Source organism: Leucopleurus acutus (assembly GCF_964270905.1).
Source record: "Leucopleurus acutus genome assembly, chromosome: 4".
NCBI lineage: Eukaryota > Metazoa > Chordata > Mammalia > Artiodactyla > Delphinidae > Leucopleurus > Leucopleurus acutus.
In genome coordinates, this window is record NC_139146.1 from 111373096 (window position 1) to 111389315 (window position 16220).

The window sequence follows — 16220 nt, forward strand, 5'->3', positions numbered from 1 at the left end:
TATAAATGTGTAACATCCATAATGGGGATACCAGAAGGAGAAGAGAGAGAGAAAGAAACAGAAGAAATACTTGAAGTGATAATAGTTGAGAATTTTCCAAGATTACTGACAGATACCAAGCCACAGATCCAGGAAGCTAAGAGAACATGCCAAGCAGTATAAACACCAAAAAAAAAAAAAAAATCTATGCATAAGTATATTATATTTGAACTGCAGAAAATCAAAAAAAAGAAAGATTTTAAAGAAGCCAGAAGAAAAAAACACCTTACCTATAGAATAGCAAGGATAAAAATTACATCAGACTTTTCTTCAAACCATGTATGCATGCGAAAAGAGAGTAGAGTGAAATATTTAAAGTATTGACAGAAAAACACCTACCAACCTAGAATTATGAACCCTGCAAAATTATCCTTCAAAAGTGAAGGAGAAATAACAACTTTCTCAAACAAAAATTGAGGGAATTTTTTGCCAGTAGACTTGCTTTGCAAGAAATGTTAAAAGTCCTTTAGAGAGAAGGAAAATTATAAGGTCAGAAACCCAGAACTACATAAAGAAAGGAAGAGCATTAAAGGAGGAATAAGTGAAAGTAAAGAACAAAACTTTTTCTTAATTGCTCTAACAGAAGTTTGTTCAAACAATAATAGCAATAATGTATTCAATTAGGTACGTACATCATTATATTAATAAAGTATATAATATAATATACATTATGATATGTATTACTAATATATGCTTATGTATAAGTGAAATGAATGACAACAATGATACAAGGGGCAGGAGAGAGGAATTAGTACTATTTTGTTGTTAGCAGGTACTTGTACTACCCATGACACAGTATAGTGTTATATGAAAGTGAACCTGGATTATCTGTAAATGTATATTGCAAACTCTAGGAAAACCACTAAAAAAAGCAGAAAAAAACCCATAATTGATGTGCAAAAGGAGAGAAAAATAAAATCTTACAAAATGCTCAATTTAAAAAAAAAAAAGCAGGAAAAGAGTGAAAGACAAAAATAGGAAAGAAAACAAAGGCAATGACAAAAAACAGTAACAAATATGATACATATTAATCCAGCTATATAAATAATCACTTTAAATGTTAATGGTCTAAATATACTAATTAAAAAACAGAGATTGTCAGCGTGCATCAAAAAAAAATAAGACCCAAATATTGTCTACAATAAACCCACTTCAAATATAAAAGCACATATAGATTAAGAGTAAAGAGATGATGGACTTCCCTGGTGGTGCACTGGTTAAGAATCCGCCTAACAATGCAGGGGACACAGGTTCGAGCCCTGGTCTGGGAAGATCCCACATGCCATGGAGAAACTAAGCCCATGCACCACAACTACTGAGCCTGTGCTCTAGAGCCCTCGATCCATAAATACTGAGCCCGCGTGCCATAAATACTGAGCCCACGTGCCACAACTACTGAAGCCCATGTGCCAAGAGCCCATGCTCTGCAACAAGAGAAGCCACCGCAATGAGAAGCCCACGCGCCGCAACAAGGAGTAGCCCCCACTCACCGCAACTAGAGAGAGCCCGCATGCAGCAATGAAGACCCAATGCAGCCAAAGATAAAAAATAAAAAACAATTAAAAAAAAAGCAAAGAGATGAAGAAAGTTACACCATGCTAACACTAATTTTAAAAATTCGGGGGACTTCTCTGGCAGTCCAGTAATTGGGACTTCACCTTCCAGTGCAGGGTGTGTGGGTTCGATCCCTGGTCAGGGAGCTAAGATCTCACATGCCTTGTGGTCAAAAAACCAAAAAAACATAAAAAACAAGCAATATTGTAACAAATTCTTTAAAAGACTTTAAAAATGGTCCTCATTTAAAAAAAAATTGGAGTAGCATTAATTTCAGACAGAGCAGACTTTAGAGCAAGGAAAGTGATCAGGGATAAAGAAGGGCATTACATAATGATAAACAGGTCAATTTTCTTAGAAGGTATAACAATCCTTAATGTGTATGCACTTAACAGTGGAACATCAAAATATGTGAGGCAAAACCTGACAGAACTGCATGGAGAAATAGATGAATTCACAATTAGTTGGAGACTTTAATAACCTTCTTTCAAAAATGGAAACATTCAGCAGGCAGAAATTCAGTAAGGATACAGTTGAACTTAACAACACCATCAACCAACTGGATATAATTGATACCTAAAGACTAATTCATCTAAAAACAGCAGAATACATATACTTTTCAAACTTACATGGAACATTCACCAAGATATGAATTTGGGGCCATAAAACAAACCTTAACAATTATTAAAGAATAAAAATCATACAATATCTACTCTAGGAACACAATAGAACTGAACTTGAAATCAGTAACAGAAGGACAGCTGGAAAATCTCCAAATAATTGAAGATTAAACAGCACAGTCCTAAATAACACGTGTCAAAGAAGGTATATCAAGAAAAATTTTAAAATAGTTTGAATGAAATGAAAATGAAAATAAAACTTATCAAAATGTGTGTGATATAGCAAAAGTGGGGCTTAGAGGGAAATGTATAGCACTGAATGCACATATTAGAAAAGAAGAAAGATCTAAAACCAAAAATCTAAGCTTCTTTGGGAATTTAGGAGAAAAAAGAGCAAATTAGATCCAAAGCAAGCAAAGAAAATACAAATAAAATTTAAAGCTGAAATCAATGGAATTAAAAACAGGAAACCAATAGAGATAATCAATGACCCAAAAGCAGGTTCTTAAACCTGCTTTTTATTAAAGATCAATAAAATTAATAAGTCTCTAGCCAGGCTAACTAAGAAAAAAAGAGAGGATACAAAAATTTCTATCAGAAAGAGGTGACATCACCACAGATCCCATGGACATTAAAAACATAATAAAGGAATATTATGAACAACTCTGTACCCACAAATGTGATAACCTAGATGAAATGGACCAATTCCCTGAAAGACATAATCTGTCAGAACTTACATAAGAAGAAATAGAGAATCTGAATAGGCCTATATCTATTAAAGAAATTAAATCAATAATTAATAACCTTTCAAAACAGAAAGCACCAGGCCTAAATGGGTTTACTGCTGAACTCTAACAAACATTTAAGGAAAAGATTATACCAACTCTCTACAATCTCTTCCAGAAAACAGATGTAGACAGAATATTTCCTAAGTCATTCTATGAGACCAGCATTACCCTGATACCAAAACCAAAAACACTAGAAGAAAAGAAAACTATAGACTAATCTCTCTCATGAACATACGTATAAAAATATTCAACAAAATATTACTAAGTATAATACAACAATCTATTTTAAGAACTACACCCCACAATCAAGTGGGAATTATCCCAGTTATATAAAGCTAGCTCAACATTCAAAAACCAATTAATATAATCTGTCACCATCAACAGGCTAAAGAGGAAAAATCGCATGATCAAATTAATAGATGCAGAAAATGTATCTGACAAAATCCAACATCCACCCATGATAAAGTATCTCAGCAAAAGGCCATTTACAACCAACCCATAGCCAACATAATACTCAACAGTGAAAAGCTGAATGCCTTCCCACTAAATTCAGTAACAAGACAAGGATGTCCGCTCTTGCTGCTTCCATTTAACACAGTAGTGGAAGTCCTAGCCACAGCTATCAGACAAGAACAAGAAATAAAAGGTGTCCAAATTGGAAGGGAAGTGGTAAAACATTTGCAAATGACGTGATACTCTATATAGAGAACCCTAAAGTCTCTACCCAAAAACTATTAGAACAAATGAATTCAGCAAGGTTGCAGGATACAAGATTAACATACAGAAATCTGTTCCATTCCTGTACACTAATAATGAAATATCAGAAGGAGAAAGTAAAACAAAATCCCACTTAAAATTGCATCCAAAAATATAAAATACCTAGGAATAAACTTAACCAAGGATGTGAAGGACCTGTACTCTGAAAACTATAAAACACTGATAAAGGAAACTAAAGATGATTCAAAGAAATGGAAAGATATCTCATGCTCTTGGATTGTAAGAAATAATCTTATTAAAATGGCCATACTATCCAAAGCAATCTACAGATTTAACACAATCCCTATCAAAATACCCCATGATATTTTTCACAGAACTAGAACAAATAATCCTAAAATTTATATGGGACCACAAAATTGCCAAAGCAATCCTGAGAAAAAAGAACAAAGCTGGAGATATAACCCTCCCAGACTTCAGACTATCCTATGAAGCTACGGTAATCAAAATAGTGTAGTACTGGCACAAAAACAAACACATAGATCAATGGAACAGAATGGAGAGCCCAGAAATAAACCCAGGCACCTTCAGTCAATTAATCTATGACAAAGGAGGCAAGAATATACAGTGGAGAAAAGACAGTTTCTTCAATAAGTGATGCTGGGAAAACTGGATAGTCACATGTAAAACAATGAGATTAGAACATTTCCTCACACCATATACAAAAATAAACTCAAAATGGTTTGAAGACCTAAACGTAAAACCTGAAACAATAAAACTCCCATAAGAGAACACAGGTGGAACATTCTTTGACATATTTTCTTGTATCAGTCTCCTAAGGCAAAAGAAATAAAAGCAAAAATAAACAAATGGGACCTAATTAAATTTAAAAGTTTTTGAACAGCAGAGGAAACTTTCCATCAACAAAATGAAAAGACTACTTACAGAGTGGGAGAACATATTTGCAAATTATGTGACTGACAAGGGGTTAATATCCAAAATACACAAACAGAGCATATAACTCAATATCAAACAAACAAACAATCCAATCAAAAAAATGAGCAGAAGTCTTGAATAGATATTTTTCCAAAGAAGACATACAGATGGCTAACAGGCAAATGGAAAGATGCTCAACATCACTAATTATTAGAGAAATACAAATCAAAGCCACAAAGAGGTATCACCTCATACCTGTCAGAATGGCTATCATCAAAAAGTCTACAAATAGAGAATTCCCTGGTGGTCCAGGGTTAGCACTTGCTGCTTTCACTGCGGGCCCAGATTCAATCCCTGGTTGGGGAACTAAGATCCTGCAAGCCATGCAGTGCGGCCAAAAAAAAAAAAAAAAGTCTACAAAAACAAATGTTGGCAAGGATGTGGAGAAAAGGGAACTCTCATACACTGTTGGTGGGAACATAAATTGGTGCAGCCACTATGGATAACAATATGAAGGTTCTTTAAAAAACCAAAAATTGAACTACTATATGATCCAGTAATTCCACTCCTGGGTAAATATCCAGAAAAAACAAAAACACTAATTTGAAAAGATACAGGCACCCCAATGCTCACAGAAAGTAATATTTACAATAGCCAAGACATGGAAGCAACCCAAGTGCCTATGAACAGACAACTGGATTAAGAAGATGTGACGCATATATATACACACACACACATACACACACACACACAATGGATACTACTCAGCCATAAAAAGGAATTGTAATACTGCCAGTTGCAGCAATGTGGATGGACATAGAGAACATTATGTTTAGTGAAATAAGTCAGACAGAGAAATTGTTTAGATTCCACATAAGATATCACTTATATGTGAAATCTAAAAATATAATACAAATGAATATATATGCAGAACAGAAACAGACTCACAGATATAGAAAACAAACTTGTGGTTACCAAAGAGGAGAGGGATGGGGAAGGGACAAATCATGGGTATGAGATTAACTACTATATGTAAAATAGATAAGCAACAAGGATATACTGTATAGCAGAGGGAATTATACCCATTATCTTATAACAACCTATAATGGAATATAATCTTCAAAAATTCTGAATCACTATGCTGTATATCTGAAAGTAACACAATATTGTAAATCAACTATATTTCAATTAAAAAATAATTATATAGTCTTGAAAGGGGAAAAACCTCTCAGTAAACTAGGAATAGTGGGAAACTTCCACAATTTGATAAAGAACACCTACAAAAACCCTACAGCTAACAACACACTTAATGGGGAGAAGCTAGATACTATCTTGCTAACGTCAAAAACTAGGCAAGGGGCTTCCCTGGTGGCGCAGTGGTTGAGAGTCCGCCTGCTGATGCAGGGGACGTGGGTTCGTAACCTGGTCCGGGAAGATCCCACATGCCATGGAGCGGCTGGTCCCGTGAGCCATGGCCGCTGAGCCTGTGCATCCGGAGCCTGTGCTCCACAACGGGAGAGGCCACAGCAGTGAGAGGCCCGCATACCGAAAAAAAAAAAAAAAAAACTAGGCAAGAATGTCCCTTCTCATCACTTCTGTTCAACATCATATTGGAAGTCATAGTTAATGAAATAAAAAGAACAAAAAGGAAAAAAAAAGGTGTACAGATTTGCAAAGGAAGAAATGACTGTCTTTCTTCACAAATGACATGATTCACTATGTAGAAAATCCCAAAGAATCAACAACAGTAACAAGAAAACTCCCGGAACAAATAAGAGATTATTGCAAGGTGTCAGGAAACAAGGTTAATATACAAAAGTCAATTGCTGTATAAGAGCAATGAACAATTGGATTTTAAAATTAAAAACACAATACCATTCACATTAGTACCAAAGATATAGAATTCTTAGGTATAAGTCTAACAAAATATGTACAAGATCTACATGAGTAACACTAAAAAATTCTGATGTAAGAAATCAAAGAAGAGCTAAATAAATGGAGAGATATTCCATGTTCATGGATAAGAAGACCCAATATTGTTAAGATATCAGTTTTTTCCAACCTGATTTATGAATTAAATACAATCTTAATCAAAACCCCAATAATTCTTTAAATTTTGTTGATACTGACAAACTGATTTTAATGTTTATATGGGAAGGCAAAAACCCCAGAAGAGCTAAGACAATAGTGAAGGTGAACAAAGTTGGAGAATTGACACTATCCAAGTTCAAGATTTACTGTAATAAGACAGTGTGGTACTGGTAAAAGAACAGACAAATAGACTGATGGAACAGAATAAAATAAAGATCCCAGAAACAGTCCCACACAAATATAGCCAACTGATCTTCAACAAAAGAGCAAAGGTAATTCAATAGAGAAAGGGCACTATTTTCAACTAGTGGTGCTGGAAAAACTTGACATCCACATGCAGAAAAAAATGAATCTAGATGCAGACCTTATATCCTCCACAAAAATTAACTCAAAGTGAATCACAGACCTAAATGTAAAATTCCAGACTATAAAACTCCTAGAGGATAATACAGGAGAAAATTTAGATGACCTTAGGTTTAGTGATGACTTTTTAGATACAACATCAAAAGCATGATCCATGAAAGAAAAATATCAGTAAACTGTACTTTATTAACTTTAAAAACTTTTCTTTGTGAAAGATAATGTTTAAAAAATGGAAATATAAACCACAGACTGGCAGAAAATCTTTTCAAAACAGATAACTGATAAAAGACTGGTAACTAAAATACATCCCAAAAAAGAACCTCTTAAAATTCAACAATAAGAAAAAATTTTAAATGCCCATTTAAAAAATGGGTAGAAGTTTGGAACAGACATCTCACCATAGAAAATATGTATATGGTAAATAAACATATGAAAATAGGCTCAACATTGTATTTCATTAAGGCATTTCAAAGTCAAACAACAAGATATCATACTACACCACACTCCTATTAGAATGGCTAAAATCCAAACACTGACAACACCAAATGTTGTCAAGGATGGGGAGCAACAGGAACTCTTATTCACTGCTGGTGAGATTACAAAATGGTACAGCCTCTTTGGAAGACAGTTTCATTGTTTCTTACAAAACTAAACATGCTCTTACTATACAATGCAGCAATCATGCTCTGTAGTATTTACCTAACAGAGTTGAAAACTTATGTCTGTGCAAAACCTGCACATAGATGTTTATCTGCACATAGATGTATTCATAATCTGCCAAAACTTGGAAGCAATCAAGATATCCTTCAACAGGTGAATGGATAAACAAACTGTGGTACACCCATACTATGGAATATTATTCAGTGAAAAAGAAATTAGCTACTAAGGGATGAAAAGATATGAAGGAATCTTGCAAGCATATTGCTAAGTGAAAGAAGCCAATGTGAAAAGACTATATACTATATGATTCCAATTATATGATATTCTGGAAAAGACAAAACTACAAAGAGAGTAAAAAGATCACTGGTTGCCAGGGGTTCAGGGGAAGGGGGGGAAGAGATGAACAGGTGAAGCACAGGGCATTTTTAGAGCAGTGAAACTATTTTGTATAATACTATAATGGTCGATATATACCATCATACATATGTCAAAACCCACAGAATGTACAATACAAGGAGTGAACCCCAATGTGAATTATAGACTTTAGTTAATAATAATGTATCAATATTGGCTTATCAATTGTAACAAACGTACCACACTAATGCAAGATATTGGTAATAGGAGAAACTGGGGGAAGGGAGGGGTAGGGCAAAGGGAGTCTATGGGAGCTCTCTAAACTTTCTGCTCAATTCTCTAGTTTCTGCTAAAACTACCCTAAAAAAATAGTCTATTAATTTAAAAAGAAAAAAAAAAAGAAACAGTGAACTTTGGAAGCAAAAATGACAAAATCATATCAATTTATATCTTTATCAGTAAAGTATGATACAAGAGTGGCCATTATGCTGCACCCTTCCCGTTACCATTTGACCATTTTATATGCAAAATTGTTAGGTTTTTTTTGCTTTAATATGCAGTAATTATTATTTGTTTATAAATGAGTTTGAATATTTTTCATGTTTATTGACTATATGCATTTCTTATGTGAATTTTGTGTCCATATCTTTAGTACACTTTTCTTTTAGAGTATATGCTATCTTCATCTGGGTATGTAAAAACTCTCTATATTATACACATTAACCCTTTATTTATTAGAAATATTTTTCTAGTTTGTGATTTCATTTTGATTTTGTTTATGGTGGTTTTGTGATTTAAGTTTTATTTACTCAAAATAATCAATCGTTCCTTTTTAAAATTAATTAGTTAATTTATTATTTATTTTTGGCTGTGTTGGGTCTTTGTTGCTGTGCGCAGGCTTTCTTTAGTTGCAGCGCGCAGGCTTTCTTTAGTTGCAGCGAGCGGGGGCTAACCTTCATTGCGGTGCGCGGGCTTCTCATTGCGGTGGCTTCTCTTGTTGCGGAGCACGGGCTCTAGGTGAGCGAGCTCAGTAGTTGTGGCACACAGGCTTAGTTGCTCTGCGGCACATGGGATCTTCCCAGACCAGGGCTCGAACCCATGTCCCTTGCATTGGCAGGTGGATTCTTAACCTCTGTGTCACCAGGGAAGTCCCAGTCGTTCCTTTTAATGTTTATAAATCTTGTAATACTTTCACTGATTCATTTTTAATACTTTTGTATGCTGTTTGATTCATATGGAACATATTTTGATTTATAACATGAGCAAAATACACTTTTAAAAATTAGAAAATAGCTAGGAAATGAACAATTTAAAAACATTCTTTACATATGACTCCTGTCTGGCTGGTAAAGAAATAGCTACATATAAGCTCTTCCTGAAGTTACTGGAGCCCGTCAAAGAATCTTGCTCTCTCCCACTCCAATCTCTGACCCTTAGGATACACATTAAGGCTATTGCTAGGGGACATACATTTTCAGGTTAAAACTTCCACAAGCTTTTTTGGTTTCAAGGGAAGAATATAAGCTTATACTGTTGTTGTTAAACTTAAGGTTTGTTTTGTGATTTGATTAGCTTCCTATTACATTTTGACTCTGAAATTATTTTATGTTAAATTTGTTTCCAAAATACCTTGCAAATTGTATCTCTAATGTACCTCCATCTTCCCCAAATACTGTTCTCTCTAATGGCCTTGAGTCCATTACAGGCAAACTTATGAGTTATAATGTAAGATAAGTAATGTCTAGGGAGAATGTGTGCTTCTCAACTCCTCCTAGCTCCATTTTCCAAAGATAGAAGATGAATGCAAAAGCTAAAAATAAAAGCTTGATCTCATTCAGTTTGAATTAGACTACTCTATTTTGAGAACGTCTGACCAAATCCATCTCCTATAATACTTATGTCCCTGTCAGAAGGCGGTAATAAAAATGGAATAAAAATATACTGTTTAGAATATGTATATATTATTTATATTGTATACTAAAAATGGGTGAGTAGGAAATAAGACAAAAGTTACAAAGTCTTGCTGAAAATCTTGCTCACATCATGGGTACTTCAACGACAAAGATCAAGCACAGCTAGCACAAATTACAGTGCATGTGTACAGAGTCTGATATATAAACAAAATAAATTATATGATCCTGGAAATATTTTATTTTTATATGCTACAATAGCCTTTATCTGAAACTTTCATCTAAAATCTTCTATGTCAAGCTACCAATTATTTGTGTGTATGTGTCTGTCTGTGTAGGTATGTATTTAGATACACATACATATATACATGTTCTTGGTGTTTGAGCTTGTATCAAATCACATAATATAATTTTTCTGGTTCTACCATTTTCTCACCTGTTAAAACTAGGGCAATCAATTGGATAATTTTTAATGCCTTTGTACCTCCAAAATGGTATAATACTCATCCACAAAGACCTAATGAAATACACTGTTGGTTCAGGTAGAGTATCTATTTACGTCATCATCCATTTATTTTGTTTATAAACAGCATTCAACAGTGTGGTGTAGAGAATGAGTACAGTATAACTGGCTAAGGAGACAGGTTCTAGGCTCAGGCTCTCTTGGTTAAGTGTTGGCACAACTGGGTTTTTGGAGTGTGAACTCTGTAAGTCACCTAGCTTCTCCAAGCCTCAGTTTCCTCCTCTGTAAAATAAGTATAATAACAGCACTTATCTCGTGTGGGTGGTTGTGAGGAATAAATTATATAATCTATAGAAAGTATGCTGCACAGTGCCTGGTGTTCAGTAAGTAATGACTATTATTAGAATCATGGAACAAGAAGACTAAAATGAAACGAGATAAATGAAGGGGCAATGGAGAACAATGCACATAGAGATATTCTGCTTTTAAACATAAGACTTGGCTTTTATTTTTGCTCTATCTGAAGCCCCACTAAAATGACACTAAAGAAATTAACAAGGATAAAGAGGAAAGGAGAGATAACATTAGATGAGTAATGATGATAAAATTTGGGGAGATGGAAAGCAAATAGGTCATTCATAATTAATGTAGTAGAACAAAGCAAAGCTAAAACATCAAGTACCTGCACAGAAGTAGCCAGGAAGCAGTAAGCTGCTCTGCATCAGAGTATCCCAGAAAGACTCAGGAAATGGAGGCCTTGTGTATTTCTAAAGGCCAGGGTAAGGGACAGGGCAGCAAAACGGGAGGACTGGCTAAAAATTTGTGGTAGAAGCTGTGAGAACACCAGATGTCCTCCCCACGGAGTCAGGTAATAATTCGTTCTTTTCCCCTAAATACATTTAGAGGCTTAATCTCTGGGTGAGGTTGAACCAAAGGACTTTAGGCTCCAAAAGGATATCTGGCATGGCAGGAGGAAGGTTGCAAACTGAAAATATAAGCATAAAGTAAGATTTACAGATATATAGATACCCCAGATTCCCTGCCTCACTCACCTCTCAGAATACTGGCAGATAGATTTATACCTACAAGTCTGTAGTAAGACAATCGCTCTTTAAGGGAATTAACAGGACCAAGAAAAAAAACTAAGATCATTTTTGGATCCCTCGGTTAAAAAGTAATATCTAACCATCTACTAGCTAACAAATCCTGTGAACCTTACAAAGTGCTTTTCATTGGTTTTTTAGGGCCTCAGTCTTAAATATGAATGCATAGCCAATGATCGCCAAACAGTGAAGGAAAATCTCCAACATGAAAGACAGACATCAAAACAAACAGAAAAAAAATGAATTTAAAGAAACAGCAATAATTCAGGTAACAGAAGAAATTACTGAAAAACTGATACTAATATCCTTAGACGGAAATGAGGAAGTACCGCATCCACAAAAGAACATAAAACTGTATAAAGAGAAGATTTAAAAAACAAAAGGCTCCTGGAAATTTTTAAAAATACATGATATCAGAAAAAAAATTCAATAGATGTTTGGAAGACAGAGTTGAGGAGTTTTCCCAGAAGGTGGGAATAAAATATGAGGAGATGGAAATTGGAAGTCAAAATTAAAGGAGATTAGAGAATAAATCCAGAAGGCTTAATAGATGACTTAACAGGAATCCTAGAAAGAGAGAACTGAAAAAATGAAGGAAGAAAATGATCAAATAAATGACACAAGAAAATTTCAGAGAAGAAAGAACATACAAGCCTGCACAATGAAGGGAAAAAGACCCCCAGCAGAGATCACCCTGAAATGAATACCAGAGGTAAAGAAAAGACTCTAAAATCTTTGAGAAACAAACAAACAGGTCACATACAAAAGCCCTGGAATCAAAATGGCACAATAGCAACAACATTTTGCACATCAATCAAATGTAAGTGAAGAATAAAGGTATTTTCAGACATGCAAGGTTTTAAAACACTTAATGAATGAAATGCACACATTCTCAGGAAACCACTGGATTATATAATCTCTGCCAAATGCTGGCAAGGCTCTGGAACAAGAGGAACGCTCATTCACTGCTAGTGGGAGTGTAAAATGGTACAGCCACCTTGGAAGACAGTTTGGTAGTTTCTTACAAAACTAAACAGATTCTTACCATATGACCCAGCAATCATGCTCTTGATATTTGCCCAAAGGAGTTGAAAACATGTCCACACAAAAACCTGCACATGGATGTTTATAGCAGCTTTATTCATGATCACCAAACTTTGGAAGCAACCAAGGTGCCCTTTAGTAGATGAACAGATAAACTGTGGTACATCCAGACAATGAAAATTCAGTGCTAAAAAGAAATGAACTATCAAGCCATGAAAAGACATGGAGGAATCTTAAATACATATTACTAAGTGAAAGAAGCTAATCTGAAAAGGCTACATACTGTATGATTCCAACTCAATGACATTCTGGAAAAGGTAAAACTGGGAGACAATAAAAAGATCAATGGTTGCCAGGGGTGGATGCGGGGGAGGCAGAACTTTTAGTAAAGTGAAAATACTTCGTATGATATGATAATGATGGATATATGTCAATTATGACATATGTATAAACATTTGTCCAAATCCATAGAATGTACCACGCCAAGAGCAAACCCCAAGGTAAACTATGGACTTTGGGTGATTATGATGTGCCGATGTAGGTTCATCCTTGATAACACATCATTCTGGTGAATGATGTTTATAATGGGGAGGCTGTGCATGTGTGAGGGCAGGGAGTATAAGGGGAATCTCTGTATCTTCTTTTCAATTTTGGTGTGAATCTAAAACTGCTCTAAAAAATAGTCTTGAAAAAAAGGCAGTAAAAAGAGCAGACAAAAATATGACTAGAAACCAAGAGAAACAATGGTCAGAAGTTCATAGGGGATTCAGACAATGGAGTTATCACATACCAATTTAAAAAATAAAGTTACTTAATAGTACAAGTCACAGAAGGAAACAAGAGAATGGGGCAGAAAAAATAGTCAAGAATATAAAAGATAAAAATTTTCCAAAATCAATGAAAGATATCAATCCACACATCCAGGAAGATCAGTGAGCCCCAAGAAAGATAAATACAAAGAAGACTACACACAGGCACATCACAGTCAAACTGCTTAAACCAAAACAAAGAGAAAATCTTTAAAGTGGTTAGAGAAAAAAAGTACCTCCCAAAAAGCGACAATAAGACTTAAAACTGACTTGTCAGTAGAAACAATGAAAACCTGAACACAATATTTTACAATGAATTCATTCACCGATTAGACAAATATGTACTGAATACCTACCACATGCTAGATACTGTTCCAGGTGCTTGGAACACATCAGTGAATAAAACAAAGAATGTATGTTACATTTAATGTGTAAAATTATATAATAAACATTTTTAAGGGAAGAAATTGTATGAAACATGCTTAACACTCTATTTAGATAATACACTTCATTACTGCTGTTAGAATTACAATTAAAGTGTTAAATTTAATAGACTTATGACTAGTACTTCTTCAGTGATGGATGAGATTCTTTATAATCAAGTACAGTCTATGTATTAAAGAGCCTAACTACTAGGCTGGCTTTTGGGTAATGAAGAGTCATGGAATTTCAGAGCTGATCTTCTAGAAAACCCCAGAGATGATCTATAGTCCAGACTCCTCATTAGAGATGAAAAGGAACAATATATTTAACTCAGTTTCCAAGGTCACACAAAGTAGTTAGAGACACATCTTAAGTCCCAATGACTCCTGGTCAAATGTTCTTTGTTGTGTTTGTTGTTTGCTTCATGGGGAGAGGGGTTTAATTTAATTTTTATCAATGTAACGTGCATACAGTTTTAAAGGTAAAATGATTTTATAACACTTAAAACAAAAAGCAGCAGTCTCCTTTCCTTCCTCTGCCCACCTCCAAGTTCCAGTCTCCAGAGAGAACCATGTTAACTTCTAATATTAATAATATTCATTTGTTTGATAGAATGTTACTTGCTGGGTGATAGCTAGTTTATCAGTGCACATAACTCATGTGTGTGAAAATAGTCCATTTCAACTTTTTCGTTTTGCAGTGCATGCTTTTCATTTAAATGCATAAGCAGGATAACTGGTAGGTTACTAGCAACCCTGTTGCTATATGTACAATAGGACTATTAACTAATGAAATTGATTTTCATGTGTGATTTCATGTGTGATTAGACTACAAGACTAGTTACTTACATGAGATAGGAAGCTGGCTGCAGACTGGGCAGCAGATGATGGCTGTAGAAGGCGTGGTTTCACAGAAGAACTGTAGGTGTATCCAGGGCCCTTAAGTTCCTGGAAGACAATATACATGTGAGCAAAATAACTGTCAACCTACAGTGAGAATTGTGAAATCAAAATGTATTCTTGCAAATATAATTTCAGTCTTACATGTTGAACTTCTACAAAGTTTTAAGCCAAAGTATTAAGCAAGATGATTCGGGTGTATATTACTCTTTGGGGACTAATCATGGGCTTAGGAAGATGCCTTCACACTTCTGATGGATAAAATCATTCCAGATGTGAAAACATATCTCGGATGGGATGCTACTACGTTGGTTTCTAACTTTGCCAAACACTCCACACTACTTCTGACATACTACTGAGAAAGACCCTCTCCAACTATGGAGTGCTTCTGCCTGTGAAAATATCCAGTATTGAGACTTTAAAGTATGTCTGCAACTTTAAAATATACTCGAAAGCCAGACATATACTCCAGTGGAAAAATCTACTATTTTTAAAGAAGACATGTTTTGTCATGCAAATTACATCATTTTTAAAATTTTCCAAACAAGCCAAACATACTTGACCTCCTGTATACAAACCTCTGGTTCCCCAAGGTAGGTACTTCTATGTTTCCCTCATTCAGTATAGACTTAACATAAAGCATAGTGCTTCAATTTGTTACTATATACGAAAAGGATAGGTATAATCTGTACAATACACAGATTTTATAGTTGCTAATATTAGATAATGTTAAAAGTACACTTGAATGTATCTAAAGTACATGGGGAAAATATGAAAGTATATCAAACCAAGGCATAATTTTTGCTTAAACTACTATTTTTGATGAAAAAAGATCTTACTTTTACATCCAAAGTGTGTTGAGGTTTTAGGCGCACTGATTCTTGTTCCTGATGCTGTATTATATCTTGACATTCTGCAAACTGCAAAGATGCCTAAAATCAAGCAACCACATATGGTTTACCCTCCATTCTTTATGCAATTTTATTTTATTAATGTATAAACGCAGAGTCGCCATCTCTTCAAGGAAACTTCCCCTGTTCTTGGCACACTGTATTACATTTATCTATTTATTTATGTTTTATTCAGAAAACTTGAGAGTAATTGGAGGCCATGTCTTTATCCTCTGTAGCCCCAGCATCTACATGGCATTTAGTATGTGGAGGGCACTCAAAAGAATGAATGAACTAAGGATGAAATGAGCAAACAGCTTTAGCAATGTAAAAACAGTTCTATAAAAATAACCACAACTGAAATTCAATGAGTCAATATATCATGTTCTAAGACCTAAGTTTGAATAGGTGGGCTCACAGGTCATTTTCTATAACCATGAAGGCTCTGATTTCTCAAGAATCAATGACTAGTCTTGGTATATTTTTAGGCTTCCAGAGTTTTCAGGTGACACAAAGAGAGATTTACTTCTCTACAATAAATGGCAATGACAAATACAGTG

The 16220-nt window shown here is 34.8% G+C and overlaps 1 protein-coding gene across 1 annotated transcript in view; it reads right to left on the minus strand.

Moving 5' to 3' along the window:
• Nucleotides 1-16220, minus strand: part of CCDC158 (coiled-coil domain containing 158) — a gene marked incomplete at both ends in the record, with an annotated part of 83668 nt that overhangs the window by 30013 nt on the left and 37435 nt on the right. The window contains 2 exons of the mRNA XM_082837596.1: nucleotides 14720-14818; nucleotides 15610-15702. Coding sequence (XP_082693722.1) covers nucleotides 14720-14818; nucleotides 15610-15702 — 192 coding nt within the window. The remainder of the gene's footprint in view (nucleotides 1-14719; nucleotides 14819-15609; nucleotides 15703-16220) is intronic.